This window comes from Dendrobates tinctorius, unplaced genomic scaffold, assembly GCF_039654945.1.
Source record: "Dendrobates tinctorius isolate UK_male_01 unplaced genomic scaffold, ASM3965494v1 ptg000250l, whole genome shotgun sequence".
Classification (NCBI taxonomy): domain Eukaryota; kingdom Metazoa; phylum Chordata; class Amphibia; order Anura; family Dendrobatidae; genus Dendrobates; species Dendrobates tinctorius.
Genome location: NW_027361917.1, coordinates 39584394 through 39609167, shown reverse-complemented (window position 1 = coordinate 39609167; position 24774 = coordinate 39584394). Strand labels below are relative to the sequence as shown.

General features: G+C 39.7%; 1 protein-coding gene across 7 annotated transcripts in view; it reads left to right on the top strand.

Annotated features, from left to right (window-relative positions):
• The window catches only part of UTRN (utrophin), an 897027-nt gene extending 888979 nt beyond the window's left edge, over positions 1-8048 (top strand). For all 7 annotated transcript variants that reach the window (XM_073557627.1, XM_073557629.1, XM_073557628.1 and 4 more), the window contains one exon: positions 3325-8048. In XM_073557627.1, the coding sequence (XP_073413728.1) occupies positions 3325-3333 (9 nt within the window). In that variant the 3' untranslated portion in view covers positions 3334-8048. The remainder of the gene's footprint in view (positions 1-3324) is intronic.
• The last annotated feature ends 16726 nt before the right edge of the window (positions 8049-24774 follow it).

Here is a 24774-nt window from a genome sequence, read left to right as displayed (position 1 = left end):
ACTGTAAGAAGACATTTTAAATCTCCATTCAAAAGCCAAATATTTCCAGGGCTCTCCCATTTCCAGCCATCAGCTGGGTTAAGCTATTTTGGACTTATTTTTACCAATGACCAACTGTGTAATGTAAAGAGCCATTCTCTGCTCTGGCTGCTACATGGGTTTCTAAGAAGTGGGGACCCCCCCCTTTGCAACATAATAGGGCTTATGGAAAAGGTTTTTATTCGTGAGACATAGGGCCCGATTCATTCCAGTTTAGATGAGGAGGGCGTGTGCTGGAATCAGATTCTCCTGATTCATGAAGAGGTGCTTCTCTTGTGTAATGCCAGAAATCCAACACCAGTTAGGCATTGGAGTGAGATTTCTGGCTTTCCCACCCCTGCTCTACCCATTTTATCAGAGCTGGGATAAAACTGGCATTAAAGCGCCAAAAGTTACAACATTTTGATGCATAAAGTTGCGCATAAATTGTAAGCTTTGATGAATAAGGTCCAATGCCTTCAATGTACGTTATTGGTTTTGGAAATATAGTTAGCCTCCATAAATGAAGACTAATCTTCTTAAAAGGGAACTTGTCACCTGATTCATGCTGTCCAAACCTTCTGCAGCCATGTATATTTCCTCTGAAAGGCTCTGGCATTTCAGAGAAAATATAGTTAAAAGAGCCAGCTGGGGACCATAGCCGGAGACTGGAGTAATCTGGCTGCTCTTCCCAGCACTACTAGAGGTAATGTTATCTGTCTTTCACCTCTAGCAGTGCTGGGAAGAGCCAGCCTGAGGCAGTGCCTCATTTGTCTCCTCTTCAGCTATCATCCCTTACTGGTTCTTCAAACTACGTATATCTTGTTGGAAACCTGTTTCTAATGATGATATACTTGGTTGCAATTAGGTTGTAATTATTCTGCCCTTTGTTTTGGCAGCATGTATCAGATGTCAAGTTTACTTTTAAGCATTCTATAAGTGGCAGCACGGTGCCTCAGTGGTTAGCACTATTACTCCGTAGAATTGCTCTCACTCTATCAAACTGTATTTATCCTGACTCCCATCTCAAATTATGATGACCGGTCTCCCGTTCTACTACAGGGCACTATATCTAAAACCAGTGTTACTATGCAACAAAAATCAGCGAGCCTTAAACTTGTTATGCCCTAAATCTGTGCAAATGTATACAGTGGGGAAAAAAATTATTTAGTCAGTCAGCAATAGTGCAAGTTCCACCACTTAAAAAGATGAGAGGCGTCTGTAATTTACATCATAGGTAGACCTCAACTATGGGAGACAAACTGAGAAAAAAAAATCCAGAAAATCACATTGTCTGTTTTTTTTCATTTTATTTGCATATTATGGTGGAAAATAAGTATTTGGTCAGAAACAAGCAATCAAGATTTCTGGCTCTCACAGACCTGTAACTTCTTCTTTAAGAGTCTCCTCTTTCCTCCACTCATTACCTGTAGTAATGGCACCTATTTAAACTTGTTATCAGTATAAAAAGACACCTGTGCACACCCTCAATCAGTCTGACTCCAAACTCCACTATGGTGAAGACCAAAGAGCTGGCAAAGGACACCAGAAACAAAATTGTAGCCCTGCACCAGGCTGGGAAGACTGAATCTGCAATAGCCAACCAGCTTGGAGTGAAGAAATCAACTGTGGGAGCAATAATTAGGAAATGGAAGACATACAAGACCACTGATAATCTCCCTCAATCTGGTGCTCCACGCAAAATCCCACCCCGTGGGGTCAGAATGATCACAAGAACGGTGAGCAAAAATCCCAGAACCACGCGGGGGGACCTAGTGAATGAACTGCAGAGAGCTGGGACCAATGTAACAAGGCCTACCATAAGTAACACACTACGCCACCATGGACTCAGATCCTTCAGTGCCAGACGTGTCCCACTGCTTAAGCCTGTACATGTCCAGGCCCGTCTGAAGTTTGCTAGAGAGCATTTGGATGATCCAGAGGAGTTTTGGGAGAATGTCCTATGGTCTGATGAAACCAAACTGGAACTGCTTGGTAGAAACACAACTTGTCGTGTTTGGAGGAAAAAGAATACTGAGTTGCATCCATCAAACACCATACCTACTGTAAAGCATGGTGGTGGAAACATCATGCTTTGGGGCTGTTTCTCTGCAAAGGGGCCAGGACGACTGATCCGGGTACATGAAAGAATGAATGGGGCCATGTATCGTGAGATTTTGAGTGAAAACCTCCTTCCATCAGCAAGGGCATTGAAGATGAAACGTGGCTGGGTCTTTCAACATGACAATGATCCAAAGCACACCGCCAGGGCAACGAAGGAGTGGCTTCGTAAGAAGCATTTCAAGGTCCTGGAGTGGCCTAGCCAGTCTCCAGATCTCAACCCTATAGAAAACCTTTGGAGGGAGTTGAAAGTCCGTGTTGCCAAGCGAAAAGCCAAAAACATCACTGCTCTAGAGGAGATCTGCATGGAGGAATGGGCCAACATACCAACAACAGTGCGTGGCAACCTTGTGAAGACTTACAGAAAACGTTTAACCTCTGTCATTGCCAACAAAGGATATATCACAAAGTATTGAGATGAAATTTTGTTTCAGACCAAATACTTATTTTCCACCATAATATGCAAATAAAATGAAAAAAAAACAGACAATGTGATTTTCTGGATTTTTTTTTCTCAGTTTGTCTCCCATAGTTGAGGTCTACCTATGATGTAAATTACAGACGCCTCTCATCTTTTTAAGTGGTGGAACTTGCACTTTTGCTGACTGACTAAATACTTTTTTTCCCCACTGTATGTACTGTGGTGTAGGTGCATCAAGACTATCAAAAGGCGGACTTGTCCTGTCTCCAGTGCTGCTGCAATCCTCTTTTCACTGACATGACTGCAATGCCGATTTACTGACCCAGTGTGAGCCGGCAAGTCGGGATTGCAGTCATGTGAGTGAGAAAAGGACATGTGCGGTGCTAGAGATCGCGGAAGGTGGTGATCGGTGAATATATATGCACACTTACACTACATTACATATACATTTACAAAGGTTTAAGGCATGAAAAATTTTATGGGAGCGCTTATGAATTTGGGATTATGGGGGGCTGCTAGAACAGTATATGAGCCCCCTCCAAAAGCTTATCATAGACTGCCCTATATTTACTCTCTAACAATCCACCAGTAATTGTGTGAAATGTATTAGCTTAGTCCCATACATGCAATCTAATAAACAGTAATAACTGCTCTTAAGGTGGCAGCAGGCCTTTTTATCTACCAATTCCTTTTGCTGATGCACAAGTTTGAAGTATTGTATGTCCACTTCTAATTTTTGATATATTTTATAATGTTCTTTTCAGGCAATGTGAATAACCCATCCACTAAAAGATCTGTTTGCTGATACAGAATTCCTTCTTACAACAGCCAATCACAAATTCTATTCTAGAAGACTTGCCTAGGACTGGAGAGCATTCTGTGTGTCCTACTGAAGGCGTACGACACTGAATACCCAAAGATGAAGACGTGTTTTTTTCATACTGTCTGCCCTTGATATTTCTTCTCTTTCTATGCAAATGTAAATTAAATGATCTGTGGAGTATTTGGTATTTAGGCCTACATATGTCATTTGTATAAATACATATAAACAATATTAAGACGAGGCAAAGGGAGGTTTTTGAATTTCTATTGTGTCATATATATATATATATATATATATATACACACTGTGTGTATGTATATATATATATATATATATATTGTAAATTGAACCCAGTCTGTAGTGTAATTGATACACTGCACATTCCCTGAATACATGTGGCAGCTCAGCTGAATGATCATATCTATTATACTGCTTATAGATCGCAAGTGTATCAGTTGGCCAACATTTCAGTTGTTTTCTGTGTTTCATGATAAGATCATTATATCACGGGCACCATGTTTAGCATCTAATATGATAAGCAAACCTGGTTTATATTCATCAGAATGTCACATTTATCTGACTCCCTCACACACTTGGGTGAAAATGTTCTCCAGGGTTAGACTAAGGTTCAAGGGACCCATTCTACATCTGATCAAGACATGTGCAAGTCCTCATTCAATTGCACTGCAAATTTTTGATTCGTCATCAAAAAGGGTTAATAGGTTCTTGTGAATCAAACTATAGGCCCTTTGCAGTAGGATTCAAATGAGGTTGTCGACACACTATTGCGTCAAGAGTCTAGTTCCACGAGAGGAGGCATTGATATTCTTGCAAGGCACTACTACTTTGTTATCCTCTAAATAATATTCTGCTATCAGTTGAATTTGATTTTGCACTTTTTCAAATGCCACATATTATAGCAGATATATTCTGTGGTCCAGTTTCGGATAGGAGAAAGCAAAGCCTTTTATACGTATGCCACTTAATATTAGCCGCTAATGTCTGTGCTTGTTATAACTAAGTGAAATGCAACTTGATGGTTATAGATGTTCATTAGAAATGAACTGTAATACACTAAACACTCAGATCTAGTCACTGGAGCTATTCGTATTTATTCTAGCAGTAGGCTGTTTTACAATATGGGGATGTACAAATCCAGCTGAATGCAGATTCGTTGCCAACTTTATATAAGCTTTAGTCTATAGTTAATTAATTTTGACACTAATCAAACTCTACGGAACAGCTCATGCCAAGTGTAGAAAATTAGCATGTGCTCCGAGCATATTTCATTGCAGTCATGAGATGCATTTTCTCATAATAGATACATTTTGAGGAAGGACGTTTGCTTTTATATTTTAGTTAATTATGTAATATGCCTAATAAAAGTTAGCATTGAAGTATTTTCAGCGTATGCCCCCCCCTTTGAGTTGCTTTACTTACTAGCTTGGTATTAAGATGGATTTTTCCTCCTGAACAAATTGGGTGCTAAGGTTCAGTAGATTTTATTTAGATAGATATGCCTAAAACACTTGGGGTTCATGCTGCCTTTCATTACATATAACACGTATTACTTGGCAGCTTAATTTTTCACCATTCTGAATGGTGTGCTGGAGCTTCGACCATTTGGATGTCCTGCTAAATATTGTTTAGACGTTGGTGACATGCATTGTTCCCAAAAAACACATCATTCAAGTTCTTGAGCACTTTAGGTTATGACCTTGACATTTAAAAGTTGACAGGGTAGCAGTTCCTCTAATAAATCTTTGAGTAGATAAAGTCCAAATCCTATTTTTTATATGAACCAAGTATTTTGAGCTTTGTTATAACTCCCAATAAGTGATTTATTTTTTTCAGTTTTTGGAGAAGGTGGGCCTGTAAATTTATTTTTCTAGCAGAGACTTAAAGGATATGGGACAACTTTGCACTAATTTTTATTGTTTGTTTGATTTCAAAATGCAAAAGTTCATTAAATATTTCCAACTATTTTGCTGCTGTAGAGTCTGTGCAACTCCTTCAAGCATCTAACTGGCATGTTGCTTCTGAAATACGGTAGATCCAAATGCTAAGGTCTGTGTCAGTGCGCTCTACGTTACCACTCTTTTCTCTGAGTGGTAGATACCTACATGGGATATGTTAGTACCTAGAGTGTAAACATGGAATGTCTAAGCCTTTGGGAAGGGCAGCTCACAGCTCTATGAAAGTATATGAAGGAAAGAGAACGTACATGTCAAGGGGTTACGTTCAGTTAACCAAGCTGTGTATCAGAGTACAGAGGAAATTAAAACCATGGAAGATTTTTTTAAGTAGAGGAAAGAAAAATTACATACTCCTTAGCATAATTGTCTGTCAGATCAAGAAGGTAGAGATACCTCATGGACGTAGATGGAGAAAGCTGTCCAGGAATGAAACTGTCCTGATACAATACAGCTAGTGAAATCAGCAAAATTATAACAGAATTTTGAGGAAAATCCCTACAAGAGAAAAATTGAAATTAGGTACAGGTTGCAAGCTGAATTGGATTCTTTGTAAATTTCACATCCTGAAATTTAGTGCAACAATGTCCATAGCCTTTATATTGACCTATAATTCAGTGCCTGCAAAAACAGTATAACATAGTAATTCCATAATATCTTAATATATGAAAACATTCCAACATTCTATTAACATTGAAACAACATTTAAGTGCCAGGTAGAAATGAGCAGAGGATTGAATTTGCATTGAATTTCCTGAAGTTTTCAAAAAGTAATAAATAAATGTGCAGTACACAACTGAAGCATCGTTGAGTGGGCTATTGTTATTTTGCGTTGCCGCACGAGCCTCCCCATGATACCCTACAGCTATGACGTCTACCGAATAATCTTACCTTGTACAGTGGTGGTCCATACCTGGGCCAACACAGATCAGTGGTTGTCAGTGGAGCACAGTTTAACAGCAGAGTCATTTTCTATGCCCAGAGTCACTGGGTGAGTCTCTCTCCTGTAGTGTGTAAGCTTCTATGGTCAGCATCGTCCTCTGTTTCACCTGTAGAGTGTAAACTCTTATAGTCAGAAAAGTCCTCTTGGTCTCTCCTGTAGAGTGTAAGCTCTTATAATCAGCAGGGTCATCTCTTTTTCTCTTGTGGAGAGCAAGCTCTTATGGTCAGAAGGTTCCTATCTCACCTGTTGAGTATAAGCTCTTATGATCTCCCTTCTCCCCCACGTGTATTTCCAACCACTTACTAGCTTTCCAGTATTGAAATTCGTGCAAATTTATTCGCTGCAAATAAATTTGTGGGCACATTTCTGCAAAAGTGATGACTTCAAGTTGCAAAAGATCCGATCATTTCTAGTGCCAGGATAGCTGATTAACACCTCCACATTAGACCACATACAGATGCAAAATTTACCATAAATGCGTAAGACTTCCAGGAACTGCAAGTTCAAGCATGCTCACTAAAACCTAAAAAGACACCAAGAATAAGTAAAATTCATTTTGCATTTGGCTGACCTATGATAAATTGGACCACACCCTAAGATGAAAACCTGTATACATATGGCCACTTGCACCAATTTCAGCTCCTTCTTGTAAAACTGAATTTTTTGGGAATCTTTGCCAATCCTAACATTCATTAAAAAGGTTAAACTCAACGTTTGTCCAAAGATAGAATTAATTTCTTGTTTGTTATTTTGGGGAAGGAACATGTTATTAAAGCCACAGAAATGAAGGAATGATTTCACTATTGGTTAAAAAATACTTACTCAAACTACCGTAATTAACCAAAAATGCCAAATCTACTTTGCTTTGAAACATGGAGAACTGTATTTTGTGTAAATAGAGTGTTGGTATAAGAATAACTTGGAGACCACTTTCCAGGTCAGATTTTAGTTGGCAGTGTATGATAAAAAAAAAGTTGATTAAAATGAAGGAAAGTCGCTATATTTATATGTGTTCCCTTTATGAAGTAGCTTGTCAGCCTGAATCTTTTGCTTCTATGAAGAAAATCCTAATAGTAATAAGGTGATTTTATGGTCCAGCACCTATGGCATACAGCCCAAAGTTTTCATTAGGTTGAAGCTGATGCCCTACACAAAATTCTGCTTTCACTCTAGCACAATATACCCTAGGATCAGAATATTTTTTTAACTGCAAAAGAGAGGTCTATATTTTTTGGAGAAAAAAATTGGAATGGGGGAGGGTTTAAGCCTTTAGGACATGGTGAACGGTATTTTTCTTAGACAAGATGACAGTCCATTAGACTTTTTAAGATAGGGAAGAAAAAAAAAAGAACAAAAAAGCTACATTACAAAAAGTGAAAGCCATGTTCACCTTTCTACCTCAGCCCCATTAGTCTTTATCACTAGCTCTAGACATAGTTTCCTGATAGCTGCAGTTGTCACATGGATATATTAAGGGAGCAGATTGCAGGGGTAGATATTTCGATGTTTTTCTCTTTTCTTCTGCTCCCTTGTAAACCTTTCATAAATATGATATTGTACACAGCATTTCTGTTTGCATATAACTATGACAATACTCCAGATATATATGTGTATATATATATATATATGGTTCTTTGTTCTTTCACACTTTGTGATAATATTATGTGCTGATATCCACTATACCGCCTGCTATGGCAACATACTGAAAAACAGTCGGTTGTATACTCAATAAACTGCCTTTTTAACACAGGAGTGATTCAGTCATTTCAGGGGTGCAGCATAACACTTAAACAATATTACAGAGATGCACTGTAGGTTTTGTTTTTGGAAGGAGGTCAAATGTTTGGAAAAGGGTAAGACGTCCTACCTCAATATGCCTCAAATCCCTGAGCACACAGATAAAATGTGTTATTTCATTCATAATACATCAAACTCCATAGCGATTTAGTTGCTCAAGAACCTGCAGAAATATAATCATTTTGAAGAATGTTTTCTCCATTGAATTCTGGTCTCTGGTTACTTGGTTTGGGAGAAAACTATATTAAGGAAATGTTTCTATTAAATTTGAACATGTTTTTTTTAACTTCAATTCCCCTTGAACAATGTCAACGAAGGCTATTATCCTCCTTCACCTTCATGTGAAATCTCAAAGGTAAATAATCCGGTAATAGCTGTTTACGAAAATATCCTCCATATACATTTTTAATACTTTTTTAATAACCTATGTACGTAGCAAAGGCTTAAAATAAGGTTAACTATTTACTTTCTTGTTATTGTACAGAAAATTAGAGATGTAAAGCCACGTCATAAAATACTAAAATTAGTGTTAAAGTTTATGACCACTAATATCTAATTAACTGTAAATATATGAGTGGTCGTAACCATAGATACCTAAGGTCCCACAATGTGCTGCATTTGGGGTAAGCGACAGTGAATCAGAAGAGCTATACATTTCTTATTTGAGGTATTTGTTAATATTATTATTATTACTACCCCTACTACATATTGTGATAGGATTTTGGAGCTGGGAATACCCCTTAAAGTGTAAAAGATTATTATAATAATAGCTTCTGTGTTATTTGGAGACGTGATCTTGGAGGATGTTTAGATGTCATTCTTTATTCATGGCAGTATTCTTAGGCAAAATTTTGATGGAATCATAGAATCGTAGAATCGTAGAGTTGGAAGGGACCTCCTGGGCCATCTGGTCCAACTCCCTGCTCAAAGCAGGATTCGCTAAATCATCCCAGTTAGATGTCTGTCCAGCCTCTGTTTGAAGACTTCCATTGAAGGAGAACTCACCACTTCTCGTGGCAGCCTGTTCCACTCATTGATCACTCTAACTGTCAAAAAGTTTTTTCTAATATCTAATCTGTCTCCTCCCATTCAGCTTCATCCCATTGCTTCTAGTCTTTCCTTGTGCAAATGAGAATAAAGTTGATCCTTCTACAATGTGACAGCCCTTTAGTTATTTGTAGACAGCTATTAAGTCTCCTCTCAGTCTTCTCTTTTGCAAACTAAACATTCCCAAATCCTGCAACCTTTCCTCATAAGACAGGGTTTGCAGACCGGTCACCATTCTGGTCGCTCTTTTCTGAACTTGCTCCAGTTTGTTGATGTCTTTTTTAAAATGTGGTGCCCAAAATTGGACACAATATTCCAGATGAGGTCTGACCAAAGAGGAGTAGAGGGAAATAATTACTTCACGTGATCTAGACTGTATGCTTCTGTTAATACATCCTAGAATTGCATTTGCCTTTTTTGCTGCTGCATCACACTGTTGACTCATATTCAGTCTGTGATCTATTAGTATACCCAAGTCTTTTTCACATGTGCTGTCACTTAGCCCTATTCCTCCCATTCTATATATGCTTTTTTCATTTTTATTGCCCAGATGTAGTACTTTGCATTTCTCCCTGTTAAAAACCATTCTGTTAGTTGCTGCCCACTTCTCCAGTTTATTTAAATCTTTTTGAATCCTCTCTCTCTCTTCTCTAGTATTAGCTATCCCTCCTAGCTTTGTGTCATCAGCAAATTTAATCAGTTTACCCTCAATTCCTTCATCTAAATCGTTGATAAAGATGTTGAACAATACAGGGCCCAGCACAGAGCCCTGTGGTACCCCACTTGAGACATTCTTCCAACTGGATGTGCAGCCATTTACGACCACTCTTTGGGTCCGATCACTAAGCCAGTTATGAATCCACCTAACAGTTGCCTTGTCCATTCCATACTTAGTAATTTTTTCAATAAGGATTGTATGAGAGACTTTGTCAAATGCTTTGCTGAAGTCAAGATATACTATATCTACAGCATTTCCTTGATCCACCCAATCAGTAATACCATCATAGAAGGAAATTAAATTAGTCTGACATGACTTATTAGTTACAAACCCATGCTGACTCTGTTTAATCACTTCATTCTTATCCAGGTATTGACATACATGTTGTTTAATAATTTGTTCAAAGATCTTTCCTGGTATAGAAGTCAGACTCACCGGCCTATAGTTGCCTGGGTCCACCTTCTTCCCCTTTTTGAAGATAGGAACAACATTTGCTCTTCTCCAGTCTTCTGGCACTTCTCCTGTTCTCCAAGAATTTTCAAAGATTATGGAGAGGGGTTCAAAAATTTCTTCTGCTATCTCCTTCAGTACTCTGGGGTGTAATTCATCTGGACCTGGAGACTTGATTTCATTTAGGTTAGCTAAGTGTTTCCTCACTATCTTTCTGTTTATAGATATCCTGGATTCTTCTATTCCCTTAATAGGACAGTGAATAACAGTTGATGTTACATTTCCTTTCTGAGAGAAAACAGATGCAAAATAGGAATTTAAAAGTTCAGCCTTCTCAACATCCTGTCTTTCCATTTCATCATTTTCATCCTGTAAAAATCCTATAGCATCTTTGACTTTTACTTTTGACATATCCCCAAAATCCTTTATTATTGCTTTTGACATCTCTTGCAAGCCTCAAATGCAGTCAACTCTCTTGGGTGAAAAGCAAGCCTACACATTAATGGCTTCTGGATGCTTTACTGTTAGCATGACAGGATTCATGGTGTTAGGTGTTAACAGGTACATGGGTGCAACAACACAGAGAATAAAGAGACAGTGGTACTTAAACCAACAACTACACTGAGCAACAAATTTCAGGGAAGTTCTTGTCCCCTGAGAAAATTTTATTGTATCTTATAGATTTTGATATGCCGAACACGAATATGTGCTACAAATGTCTGTATCACGTAAGGTTTTTAAGAAACAACAGTTTATAGTCTACATTATGACATCCGAGACACTACATACATGTGCATCGATGTCAGTAGTAAAAGCAATTGTTCAAAAGTGTTTTGCAGATGACTTTTGTTTATAATCCATGTCAGATGCTTCTCGAATAAGATTCCAGCAATAGTCAGCCAGCATTGACATATTCCACTTTCCCTGGTACCTTTTCTCCATCAGTGCAATGTCTTGGTGAAATCTTTCATTGTTTTCATTGCTAACAGCACCAAGATAGGCTGGAAAAAAGTCCAACTGAGAATGTAAAAAATGCATTTTTAGTGACATATTGCATTTCATCAAATGATATGCTGTGAGCATGTTGTCCATGAGTTGTTCAAAGTTCGGTGCCCTGCTGTTGCCAAGGAAGTTGAAGGTCATATCTTTAAAGGCTTTCGCCACTTGTTCAGCACCTTGCAAAAGACCATCAAAGCTACTGTCATTCATTAGATCTCTGATCTGTGGGCCAATAAAAATACCTTCTTTAATCTTTGCATCACTTATTCTTGGAAATTTCTGTCACAAGTAAGAAAAGGCTTCCGATTCTTTGTTCATTGCTTTGACAAAATTCTCTATAAGCCCAAGTTTAATATGTAAAGGAGGGAGAAATATCTTTGCCGGATCAACGAGAGGATTATGTTTAACATTCTTCTGTCCAGCAACCAGGTTTCCGTGGAGTGGCCAATCCTTTCTGAAATGGTGCATTTCTCATGTCCCACTCACAAATAAAACAACAATACTTGGTATATCCAAGCTGCAGTCCAAGAAGTGCAACAACTTATAGATCACCACATATATTTCAGTTATAATTTCTATAATTAATGTGGGTCAACAGTAACTCCATATTCTCATACATTTCTTTCATGTGTGCAGCATGTCCGATAGGTATATAAGGATAGATATATCCATTGTGTAGTAAAACAGCCTTCAGACTTAAAACTGATGAGTCAATGAACAGTCGCCATTCCTTCGGGTTATGTTCGCATCCAAGAGCACCAAGCAACCCCAAAACGTCATTGCAAAAGGTTAAAATGTCGACATGGTTGAAAAATTGATTAAGGTCTTGACGACTGCGAAAAACAGAAACTCTTGTTCCTGGTAATAAGAGATTCCATTCTTGTAGCCTTGATCCCAATAATCCTGCCTGCCTCTTTGACAATTTCAAATCTCTGATCAAGTCTCTCAGATTAGCTTGACTGAACAGATGTGGATTAGATGTAGAAGGCTCAAAGTCTGGGTCTGCAGCAGTATCATTTTCTACTGACATTGTTAGTTCATCTTCGTCGTCCTCCATTGTCCATACTTTGGGCGGCTTTGGAACACTAAGGCTTTCATCGTGTGGCATTGGTCTTATGGCTGAAGGAAGATTAGGATATTCTATTTCTTGTTCTTTGCTGAATATCCTGTTACATTTGTAAGGCAAAAGTAGCAATCTGTTACATGATCTCTCTGCTCTCTCCATATCATTGGGACAGCGAATGGCATTGAAGGTCGTGATACATTCAGCCATGCTCTAAGGGCTCCATCACACATAGTGATCTCGCTAGCGAGATCGCTTCTGAGTCACAAGTTTTGTGACACAACAGTGATCTCACCAGCGAGATCGCTGTGTGTGACAGCGATCAGCTACCGGCCCCCCTGCCGGTATCACTGATAGCTCTTGGAAAGCCCTGGACATTTCTTTGGTCGCTGGTCTCCCGCTCGCCAGCACGCATCGCTGCGTGTGACAGGCGGGAGACCAGCGATCAGCTGGTAACTAATGTACACATCGGGTATCCAAGGGACATGCGTCCCTTAGAAACCCAATGTGTACATTAGTTACCAGCTCCCTGCATCAGCGCGCTGGTAACTAACAAACACAGCGACACCGCGCGCTCGGCGTCGCTGTGCTGATCGCTGGTGAAGCTGTCTGACAGGTCACCAGCGATCATGTAGCGACTCACCAGCGATCCTGACACGTTGATATCATTGTCGGGATCGCTGGCGAGTTGTTATGTGTGACGGGGCCTTAAGGCTTCTAGAACAAGATGCACAGCATATATGAGGTGTCAACTGTTTGTCCTGATTTCCAATTGAACATTCAAAGTATAGTTCATATGCTTTCTTAACAAATAGTCATTTCCTTCTTTTGTGCTTTCATTGTATATTCTCCACATATGTAGCCGAAATCCCTTCCCCCATGTGCTCATCCACCTATCCACTCTCTCTTTCCCCATGTGCTGATTTCTCCCATCTGTGCTCTCTTGAGATCGCAGAGGATACATTTTGTGAGGTAAAATATTGTTTAAAAACAGTGAAATATTTTACCTCACAAAATGAATCATCGGTGATCCCCTGCTGTAATGTCAGAATTGTCTTTTGATTCCTTCCCTGCCCAGGAGATGTGGTATGCTCCGTGCATGGTCAGTGGAATGATTCACTGCGCGGAATTCGCATAATAAGTGCTTGCATATGTGTAGATCAGCGATTTATGTTATTGTAGTGGAAAATTCAGAATATACTGTTTCAGAAAAAGTTCATATATGAGTTTTTAGAATTATAGCAGAATATTATGTTTCATATCATTTCTCAAAAACCATACGTGATAGGAAAAATATGAAGTCATTTCTGAAATCAGCAGGAAAACTATCAGGAACACAAAATTGTTTCATACCCTCTTGGATATTAACAAATTTGTGCGGAATTTAACTGTCAAAAGACATTTCTTTTCTTCAACTAATGTTTCTATTATGGATGATCATGGTGATTGTATTAATGTTTTTCGTAATCTGACATTTGTTGAGCAGATGACTCTCATGAATCTCCAAGACCTGGACACTTCTAGCAATCCCAGTCAAAAAGTGGTCAATCAAGCTGAACGATTATTATCCAGGAATTCTAGTTTTTATCCTATACAGTCAAGAGCTGAATGCATGGATCGCTTTCAGATGGTCATTAAACATGAGTTAAAAAAATCTGGACCATAGTGTTTGTCATAATTCCCAGAAAAATATGAATCTTAGTGCAGCTCAATTTAAGGCAATTCAAGAAATTAAGGATAACTCCAGGATTACCGTTAATGGTTGACAGAGGCGGATTAGTTGTAATCATGGACACTGCCATATATAGTGATCAAATAAATTCTTTGCTTCAAGACAGTGATACGTACATGAAGTTACCTAATGATCCCACACAACGATTCAAAATGGAAACCTTTGAAATAATCGATGAGGGCTTGGCATTGGGAGATTTATCAGAATAACAGTCTGATTATTTGAAAGTTAATCATCCTATACTACCCATCATGCATGCCTTGCCTAAGGTTCGTAAGGGGGTCTCTCCACCCCCATGCGTCCCATTATATCGGGCATTGGCTCAGTTACTGAGCATCTTAACCAATGGCTGGATTCATTGTTACAACCATTATGTGTAACTAGACCTGGATTTCTGAGGGATTCGAAAGATGTCCTGGAGCAGTTTTCTAAAATTCAATGGCAGGAAGGCTTTTGTTGGCTCAGTTATGATGTCACTGCGTTATATACTTCATTACCTCAGGATGTAATCATCACAGCTATGGAACATTATCTTCAGGAACATAGCAATTATACTTCTGATTTATGTCACTTTATTATTCAAGTTTTGCATTTTTTGATGAATCTTAATTGTTTTTGTTTTGACCAGAAGTATTATCTTCAATGTAGAGGAGTATCAATGGGCGGCAAACATTCACCTTCCGTTGTCAACTTGGTGATGTCATATTGGGAGGAGATGTTCCTATAGTCAGTGGGTAATCCATTTTTACATAATCTATTTTGGTATGGCAGATACATCGATGATACAATCCTCATTTGGAGGGGGGATGTATCTGCCATACCGGAATTTGTGGCCTATTTGAATTCCAATCAATTTAATCTTTGTTTTACCTGTGTTTGATTCTTCTCATATATCATTACTTGATTTGTTATTGACTGGTATTGTGGGTAAAACCATAGTTACCTCCACCTACTCAAAACCGTTATCTGGTAACAGCATCTTGCATGCTACTAGTAGTCACCCTCACCACACTATTAAATCAATCCCTGTAAGGGAACTTTCCCGGGTAGTGAGAACTTGTAATGACAAATTTATTTTGGATGATGAAATTAAAACATGCACTGATAAATTGAAGTCACGGGGATATCCCAATTGGACCTTGAACAGAGCGACTCAAATTGTGTGCAAGAAAAAGCGTTATGATTTAATTGTGTCTAGACTTTATTGTCATGACATATTGAATCAGAAGCCAGTATTGTCAATCAAATATATTCCTCAGTTTGGTCTGATTAAATCTATCATCCAGAAACATACCTATTTTGTATGAAGATGAAACACTGCCTTCTATATTATCTTCAGGATACTGTATTGTAGCCAAAAAAGCCATCACTTTGGGTAATATTATTTCACCATGTTTTTTCAATCCTGTTAAATATAACCGCACTTGGTTGCATCACTCGGGTTTCTATCATTGCGGAAGTGTTAGATGTAGAATCTGTGCACATTCCACTGTTAGTCATGCTTTCTCTGATAGTGACAATTCTAATCAGTATAAAATAAAACAATATATTAATTGTAATTCTAGGAATGTTATTTGATTAGATGTACAAGTTGGAATATCATCTATGGGATGTACCACACACAATCTAAAAATCAGGATATCGGAGCACATTACTGATATCATTTCACTGGCCAGTTCTAACTGCAATTTATCTTTTGCTTCTAAACATTTTGTTTTCCAACATCATAGGAATACTGCATCTTTGCGTATTATCGGCATAGATAGACTGATGACATCACCAAGAGGTGGAGACATCAAGAGACTGCTGAGAACACAGGAGGCATTTTGGATTTTCCGTCTTGGAACTTGTTCTCCTGAAGGTCTCAATGCCCGCAGGGAAATTATGTATAATTATTAATGTGCAGCCTGTATATGTTTTTGTGGTTTTTCATTTTTTGTGTTCTTCTATTTTCCATTTTTTTGTTTTTTTAATATTTGTGTATTATGTATTTTCATGTTTTATATTGGATTTCTTCACATGTGGTTTTAATTATTATGTCACGTGATATGTGTTAATTGTTTTCATTTGTTGGGTTTACGTATAAAGTCATTTTATACTTTGTGATATGCAGCTTTGAAAAAGAACACTGTGTTCAAAACATGTAGTGCTGCCACAACTCATGTGAACTGTTTTTAAGATGATTGGTTTTTAATCAATTAAAACCTTTTTTGGATCAATTGGGAAGCTGAGCAAATTTTCTTCTTTTTCAAAACCTTTGTAACACAGTACTAGTTATCTGATTAACACAATCAAAGGGGTGCCTACAGCACAATATTAGGGTATAATGCAATTGGTGAAAATGAAGCAAATTATGTTACAAGGAAAATACAGCAATTTGGATAAACAAGATATTAACATAATACTACTTACACAATATTGCTCTATTATTACAATTAAACAGCTGTTGTCATCAATGATGTCTTTGTCCTAATACCACAAACTAAAGGGTGTTACCATCACCGTTGTCACTCTGTAGGCAACACAAGATGTCACAGAGACAATAACAGGTTGACAATACTACCTGTTAGGCCACAAGTCCCAGATTGCTGAGTCACTTGGCATACCCCTCCTGCTGGCCTCCGCCGTTACCTGAAGCATAACCCCAGTCCCACGGCTTCACTTTGTACTGTACATCTATACTGAAAGTGATGGCTTACCAGAACATCCTCTCCTGCAGCCTGGTCATCTCTCTCTCCTCCCTGTCCCTACTTGACTTGGATCTCCTCCCTCCAGGATCTTGCCTCCAGTTCTGCTCACCCGACTCTGTTCTCCTGGTTCCTTGACTAGGATCTGGTCTCGGTTCCATCACTCGGACCTGGTCTCTAGGTACCTTCACTTGAATCTGGTCTCTCAGGTTCCTTTTGCTCAGGCCTGGTAACTCAAAATAGCGGCTATAGGCTAACTCCACTGCCTCACATATCTATTCTGCTGTATCTCCAGGTGTAAACTCCTCCCCTTGACTGCCCTCTTTGGCCTTTATAATTATTAACTGCGTCCCAGCTGTCACTTGACCTTGTGTCTCCTGCAATCCCTCCCCCTCAAAACCCATGTATTTTGTTTTAAAGTTCCTGCTGATGCAGCTCTTGCTACTTTCTCTTTTCCTTCGATATTTAAGCAGTAGATGCCAGTGCCTGCTTGTAGACATACCATTAGGTCTCACACTGTGGGAATCTCTCATCATCTCCTTACAATGATAGAGCTCACATTTTCTTCTCCAAACAATCATTCCTCCACATGTCCTAAGCAGTCTGAAGGGGGTTTCAGCAGAGAACATAACTTTACCCCAGTACACCGTAGTACATTCCCTATAAAATTATTTTCTCTCCTTGAAAACCCTTCAGACAGTATGTGACATCTGGAGGAATGATTCTTCAAAGAAAATTTGAGCTCTAACATGATTCTTGTGTCATGTAAACAGGAAAGCATCTTGAGACCATTTACTTGTGAAGTTGCTTTTCATCCAATGGGGTTGTCTCATTCACAATTTTGCCTAAAAATACTGTCATAAATAAAGACTAGTATCTAAACAATCCACAAACAAATTATTGATAAACAATTCTCTTTCTAGCATGATGTAGCATTATAACCCAAGGCAAAAACTATAAATTGGAGTAGCAGGATTGGAAGTTTTTCTTTTCTTCAGAATACAACACAATTAGTGGTATGATAAAATTGTAAATTCATTGTCAACATGTTTCTATGTCCTCCAACTCCTTCAGGACAACCATACATAAATAACCTATTATTAAGCATTTATTTTCATATGGTTGTCCTGAAGAAGGAATCAGGGGACTCTAAAATGCGTTGACAATAAACCTAAAATGTTATCATACCACTAATTTTGTCATTTTCTGAAGAGAGTGCAGAAACACTTCCATTCTGTTTCATGGAAGCTGCTGCATCTTTTTTTCAGGCTCCATAAGTGTGGTGTCTCACACAACCTCATAAGTTGAGTAGTTCTACCTTTACATGTCAACATTTTTGCTTGGATAAGACTCTATTGCGCATTTGCATTTCATTACAAGGCAAAAACTATAACTAAGTGGTTCAGTGAACAAAGCATTAAAATGTCAGGTCAATGGTCAGGAAACTTCCCAGGTCTCAATCCCATTGACAGCTTGTGTTTAATCTTAAAAATGTGAGTGGACAAACAAAAACACAGAAATTGTTATAAACTACAAACATTGATTAGGAAAAATTAGTTGTCATTAGTCATTATTTATTCCAGAAGCTGATACCCAGCCAGCGTGGGTGAATTGCAGAGGTCTTGAAAAATAAGGGTCAACACTTAAAATATTGAATCTTTGCAAAACTTGATATATTTGCAATAAAACTTTAAAAACTTTTGAAATTATAGTTATTTTTATTTCTATAGTGCCAACATATTCTACAGCACTTTACATTAGAGGATACTTGTACAGACAATAAAGACATTACAGAGTAACACATAATTCAATAGATACCAAGAGTGAGAGCTCTGACGGAAGCTTACAATCTATGAGGAAATAGGGGAGACATGAATGGTGAATGGCAAAAAATGCTGGTATTGTATGGTCCAGCCATCAAGATAATAAATGGGGTATTCACATGAATTGGTTACCAGCCAGTATCTGAATAAGTACAGATATTAAGTGCATGGAAGGTGTGTAAATAGATCTTAAGAAGAATCAGATTTGAAAGAAAAGTTAGGAAGGGCAAAATTTGAATGCTTACATAAGTGACGTGAGGTGATAGGCCAGTCTAAAAAAGTGCTTTTTATGGTTCATGCTGAAAGCTGTGATAATTGGGAATTAATAGAATTTTCCTGGGTAGTGCATTTCAGAGAAGTGGATCAGATTGCAAGAAGTCTTCGAGTCGAGAGTGTGAGGTTCAGATTATGGAGCATGCTAGTCTTAGGTCGATAGCAGAATGGAGGGCATGGGTAGCATGATAGAGACAAGGCAGGAGATGTGGCATGGTGCAGAACTGGGGAGAGCTTCATGGATGAGAGTGATAAGTTTATATTGGACTCTAGCTGATGGGCAACCAGTGCAATGGTTGTCACAGGGTAGAGGCGTCAGTGTAGCAGTTGAAGAAGAAAATGATCCTGGCTGCTGCATTCAGGAGAGGGAAGAGTTTAGTAGGAGGAAGACCAATTAGTACGGACGAGAATGAATAAGAGCAACATTAAGAGCTTTTGCAGAGTCAAAAGTAAGGAAAGATCAAAGTCTAGACATGTTTTGACGTGTACATGACAAGATAGAGCCAGTGATCGGATGTGGGGAATGAAGGAAAAATCTGGGTCAAATATAACCCGAAGACATTGGGCATATTGCTGGGGAGTAATGGTAGAACCACACATGGAAATTGCAATATTGGGTTTGGGGATGTTAGTAGAGGGAGGAAACACAAGGACTTCAGTTTTTGACAGATTCAGTTTTTGGCCACTTTCACACATCCGTGTCTCCTGTATGTGTGATGACAGTTTTCATACGTACCGGAGGCACTGACATAGGTAGACCCAGTCAAGTAAATGGGTCTCTGCTCATGTCAATGTGTTTTCAAGGCAAAGATGGCAGTCCATTACAACAAGGTCAAGCAGCAGACACTGAGGACAACAAAGCTACAGACCGGCAGAGGGCGAAAACGACTCTCCACTGACCGGGATGACTCTCATCTTATTCGAATGTCACTCAGCAACCACAGGATGACATCAAGTGATCTACAAAAGGAATGTCAAATGGCAGTGGGGTGAAGTACATGGCAAGAACAGTTTGTAACAGGTTCCTAGAGGCAGGGCTCAAGTCATGTAAAGGTAAGCAAAAGCCTTTCATCAAAGAGAAGTAAAGGCAGAGAAGTAGGCCTGTGCAGGAGCGCAATGCCCAGCAGACTGTACGGATGATGCAGGAATGCATCATCCACATGAAGCAAGCAGGAGGGAGGCGCCGGACCAAGAAGAGCGACACCCATCAGACCGGACCGCCCCGTAGGTGGGTATAATAAAATGTATTTTTCTTCTCTTACAGGTCGGGTTGGGAGCAGATATACAGCATTATAGAATGCTGTATATTAGCTCTGAAAGGCCGTCACTTATATCGGCCAAAACTGGTGACTAGAGTTGAGCGATACCGTCCGATACTTCAAAGTATCGGATCGGAATGGATCGGCCGATCTTAAAAAAAAGTATCGGTATCGCCGATTCCGATACCGGAAGTCCCATTCAAGTCTATGGGACTTCCGGTATCGGAATAAGAAAAATCCTGTTTTTCCCTTGTACAGCCTCTCTGGGGTCTGTACGGGCCTTTTGGGGGGCTGTGCCGGCCTGCCAGGGGGTCTGTGCAGGCTCCGGTGGTCTGTGCCGGCCTGCCGGGGGGCTGTGCCGGCCTGCCAGGGGGGCTGTGCCGGCTCCGGTGGGCTGTGCCGGCCTGCCGGGGGGCTGTGCCAGCCTGCCGGGGGGCTGTGCCGGCCTGCCGGGGGGCTGTGCAGGCTCCGGGGGGCTGTGCCGGCCTGCCGGGGGGCTGTGCAGGCTTCGGGGGTCTGTGCAGGCATCGTCCGATGGGACTACAAGTCCCATCGGGCGATGCCTGCTACCATGACAGTGATTGACACATTAGCCAATGATGGGACAGTAGTAGTCCCATCATCCGGCTAATGTGTTGAATGTAAAAAAAAAAAATAAAAAAATTACATGCTACATACATACAACATGCATACTACATACATGCTACATTCATACTACATACTACATACATGCTACATTCATACTACATACTACATACATGCTACATTCATACTACATATATACAACATGCAACATACATACTACATATATACTACATGCAACATACATACTACATATATACTACATGCATGCAACATGCATACTACATATATACTACATGCTACATACATACTACATATATGCTACATACATACTACATATATACTACATGCATGCTACATACATACTACATACATACTACATATATGCTACATACATACTACATATATACTACATGCATGCTACATACATACTGCATGCTACATACATACTACATACTACATACATACTACATATATGCTACATACATACTACATATATACTACATGCATGCAACATGCATACTACATATATACTACATGCAACATACATACTACATATATACTACATGCAACATACATACTACATATATACTACATGCATGCAACATGCATACTACATATATACTACATGCATGCAACATGCATACTACATATATACTACATGCTACATACATACTACATATATGCTACATACATACTACATATATACTACATGCATGCTACATACATACTGCATGCTACATACATACTACATGCTACATACATACCACATATATACTACATACATACTACATACATACTACATGCTACATACATACTACATATATACTACATGCATGCTACATACATACTACATGCTACATACATACTACATATATACTACATGCATGCTACATACATACTGCATGCTACATGCATGCTACATACATACATACTACATGCTACATACATACCACATATATACTACATACATACTACATACAATACATTCATACAATACATACATAGACATACAGTACATATAACATAGAGTAACATACTTACCAATACTTGTCACATTGTTCCCCGAAGCCATTGTCTTTTACGGAATAAATATTAACATAACAAACCACAAAAATACTCACCCACGATCCGAAGCAGTCCACGAGTGTGTCCCACGACGATCTTGGGTAGAGAACTGCAGCATCAGCTGTTGCTGCCGTTCTCTACGGGCTGCAGGAATCCAATGACGGAAGGTAGGTATCCTTCCGCACTGTATTCCTCCGCCACTTAAAAAAAAAAAAGTCCCTAGTCTCACTTTATGCCATTGCTGTGTGGGAAATTCCCACGCAGCAATGGCATAAAGTGAGACTAGGGACTTTTTTTTTTTAAGTGGCGGAGGAATACAGTGCGGAAGGATACCTACCTTCCGTCATTGGATTCCTGCAGCCCGTAGAGAACGGCAGCAACAGCTGATGCTGCAGTTCTCTACCCAAGATCGTCGTGGGACACACTCGTGGAGTGCTTCGGATCGTGGGTGAGTATTTTTGTGGTTTGTTATGTTAATATTTATTCCGTAAAAGACAATGGCTTCGGGGAACAATGTGACAAGTATTGGTAAGTATGTTACTCTATGTTATATGTACTGTATGTCTATATATGTATTGTATGAATGTATTGTATGTAGTATGTATGTAGTATATATGTGGTATGTATGTAGCATGTAGTATGTATGTAGTATGTATGTAGCATGCATGTAGCATGCAGTATGTATGTAGCATGCATGTAGTATATATGTAGTATGTATGTAGCATGTAGTATGTATGTAGTATGTATGTAGCATGCATGTAGCATGCAGTATGTATGTAGCATGCATGTAGTATATATGTAGTATGTATGTAGCATGTAGTATGTATGTAGCATGCATGTAGTATGTATGTAGTATGTATGTAGTATATATGTAGTATGTATGTAGCATGTAGTATGTATGTAGCATGCATGTAGTATATATGTAGTATGTATGTAGCATGTAGTATGTATGTAGCATGCATGTAGTATGTATGTAGTATGTATGTAGTATATATGTGGTATGTATGTAGTATGTATGTAGTATGTATGTAGTATGTATGTAGCATGTAGTATGTATGTAGCATGCATGTAGTATGTATGTAGTATTTTTTTTTTTTTTTTTTTTTTTTTTTTTAACATTTAACACATTAGCCGGATGATGGGACTACTACTGTCCCATCATTGGCTAATGTGTCAATCACTGTCATGGTAGCAGGCATCGCCAGATGGGACTTGTAGTCCTATCGGACGATGCTTGCACAGACCCCCGGACATCAGCACAGCCCCCCGGCAGGCCGGCACAGCCCCCCGGCAGGCCGGCACAGACCCCCACAGGGTGCACAGACCACCGGCAGGCCGGCACAGCCCCCCGGCAGGCCGGTACAGACCCCCACAGGGTGCACAGACCACCGGCAGGCCGGCACAGCCCCCCGGCAGGCCGGTACAGACCCCCACAGGGTGCACAGACCACCGGCAGGCCGGCACAGCCCCCCGGCAGGCCGGTACAGACCCCGGGCAGTCCACACAGCCCCCCGGCAGGCCGGCACAGCCCCCCGGCAGGCCGGCAGAGACCCCCGGAAGGCCCGAAATGACGGCGCATCATGATGCGCACACACCGCGCATCATGATGACGTCAGGCTGTCAATCAACTTTGAACTTCCGATTCCGATGCCGACTTCCGATATTGAAAAAATATCGGAAGTCGGTATCGGAATTCCGATACAGCAAGTATCGGCCGATACCCGATACTTGCGGTATCGGAATGCTCAACACTACTGGTGACAGATTCCCTTTAATATTTGGTGCAGAAACCTTTGTTTTCAAATACAGAGGTAATACTTATTTTCACGACTGTATAAATATATACAGTCATGGCCAAAAGTATTGACACCCCTGCAATTCTGTCAGATAATACTCAGTTTCTTCCTGAAAATGATTGCAAACACAAATTCTTTGGTATTATTATCTTCATTTAATTTGTCTTAAATGAAAAAACACAAAAAGAATTGTCCTAAAGCCAAATTGGATATAATTCCACACCAAACATAACAAAGAGGGTGGACAAAAGTATTGGCACTGTTTGAAAAATCATGTGATGCTTCTCTAATTTATGTAATTAACAGCACCTGTAACTTACCTGTGGCACCTAACAGGTGTTGGCAATAACTAAATCACACTTGCAGCCAGTTAACATGGATTAAAGTTGACTCAACCTCTGTCCTGTGTCCTTGTGTGTACCACATTGAGCATGGAGAAAAGAAAGAAGACCAAAGAACTGTCTGAGGACTTGAGAAACCAAATTGTGAGGAAGCATGAGCAATTTCAAGGCTACAAGTCCATCTCCAAAGACCTGAATGTTCCTGTGTCTACCGTGCACAGTGTCATCAAGAAGTTTAAAGCCCATGGCACTGTGGCTAACCTCCCTAGATGTGGCCGAAAAAGAAAAATTGACAAGAGATTTCAACGCAAGATTGTGCGGATGTTGGATAAAGAACCTCCACTAACATCCAAACAAGTTCAAGCTGCCCTGCAGTCCGAGGGTACAACGGTGTCAACCCGTACAATCCGTCGGTGTCTGAATGAAAAGGGACTGTATGGTACGAGACCCAGGAAGACTCCACTTCTTACCCCGAGACATAAAAAAGCCAGGCTGGAGTTTGCCAAAACTTACCTGAAAAAGCCTAAAACATTTTGGAAGAATGTTCTCTGGTCAGATGAGACAAAAGTAGAGCTTTTAGGGCAAAAGCATCAACATAGAGTTTACAGGAGTAAAAAGAGGCATTCAAAGAAAAGTACACGGTCCCTACAGTCAAACATGGCGGAGGTTCCCTGATGTTTTGGGGTTGCTTTGCTGCCTCTGGCACTGGACTGCTTGACCGTGTGCATGGCATTATGAAGTCTGAAGACTACCAACAAATTTTGCAGCATAATGTAGGGTCCAGTGTGAGAAAGCTGGGTCTCCCTCAGAGGTCTTGGGTCTTCCAGCAGGACAATGACC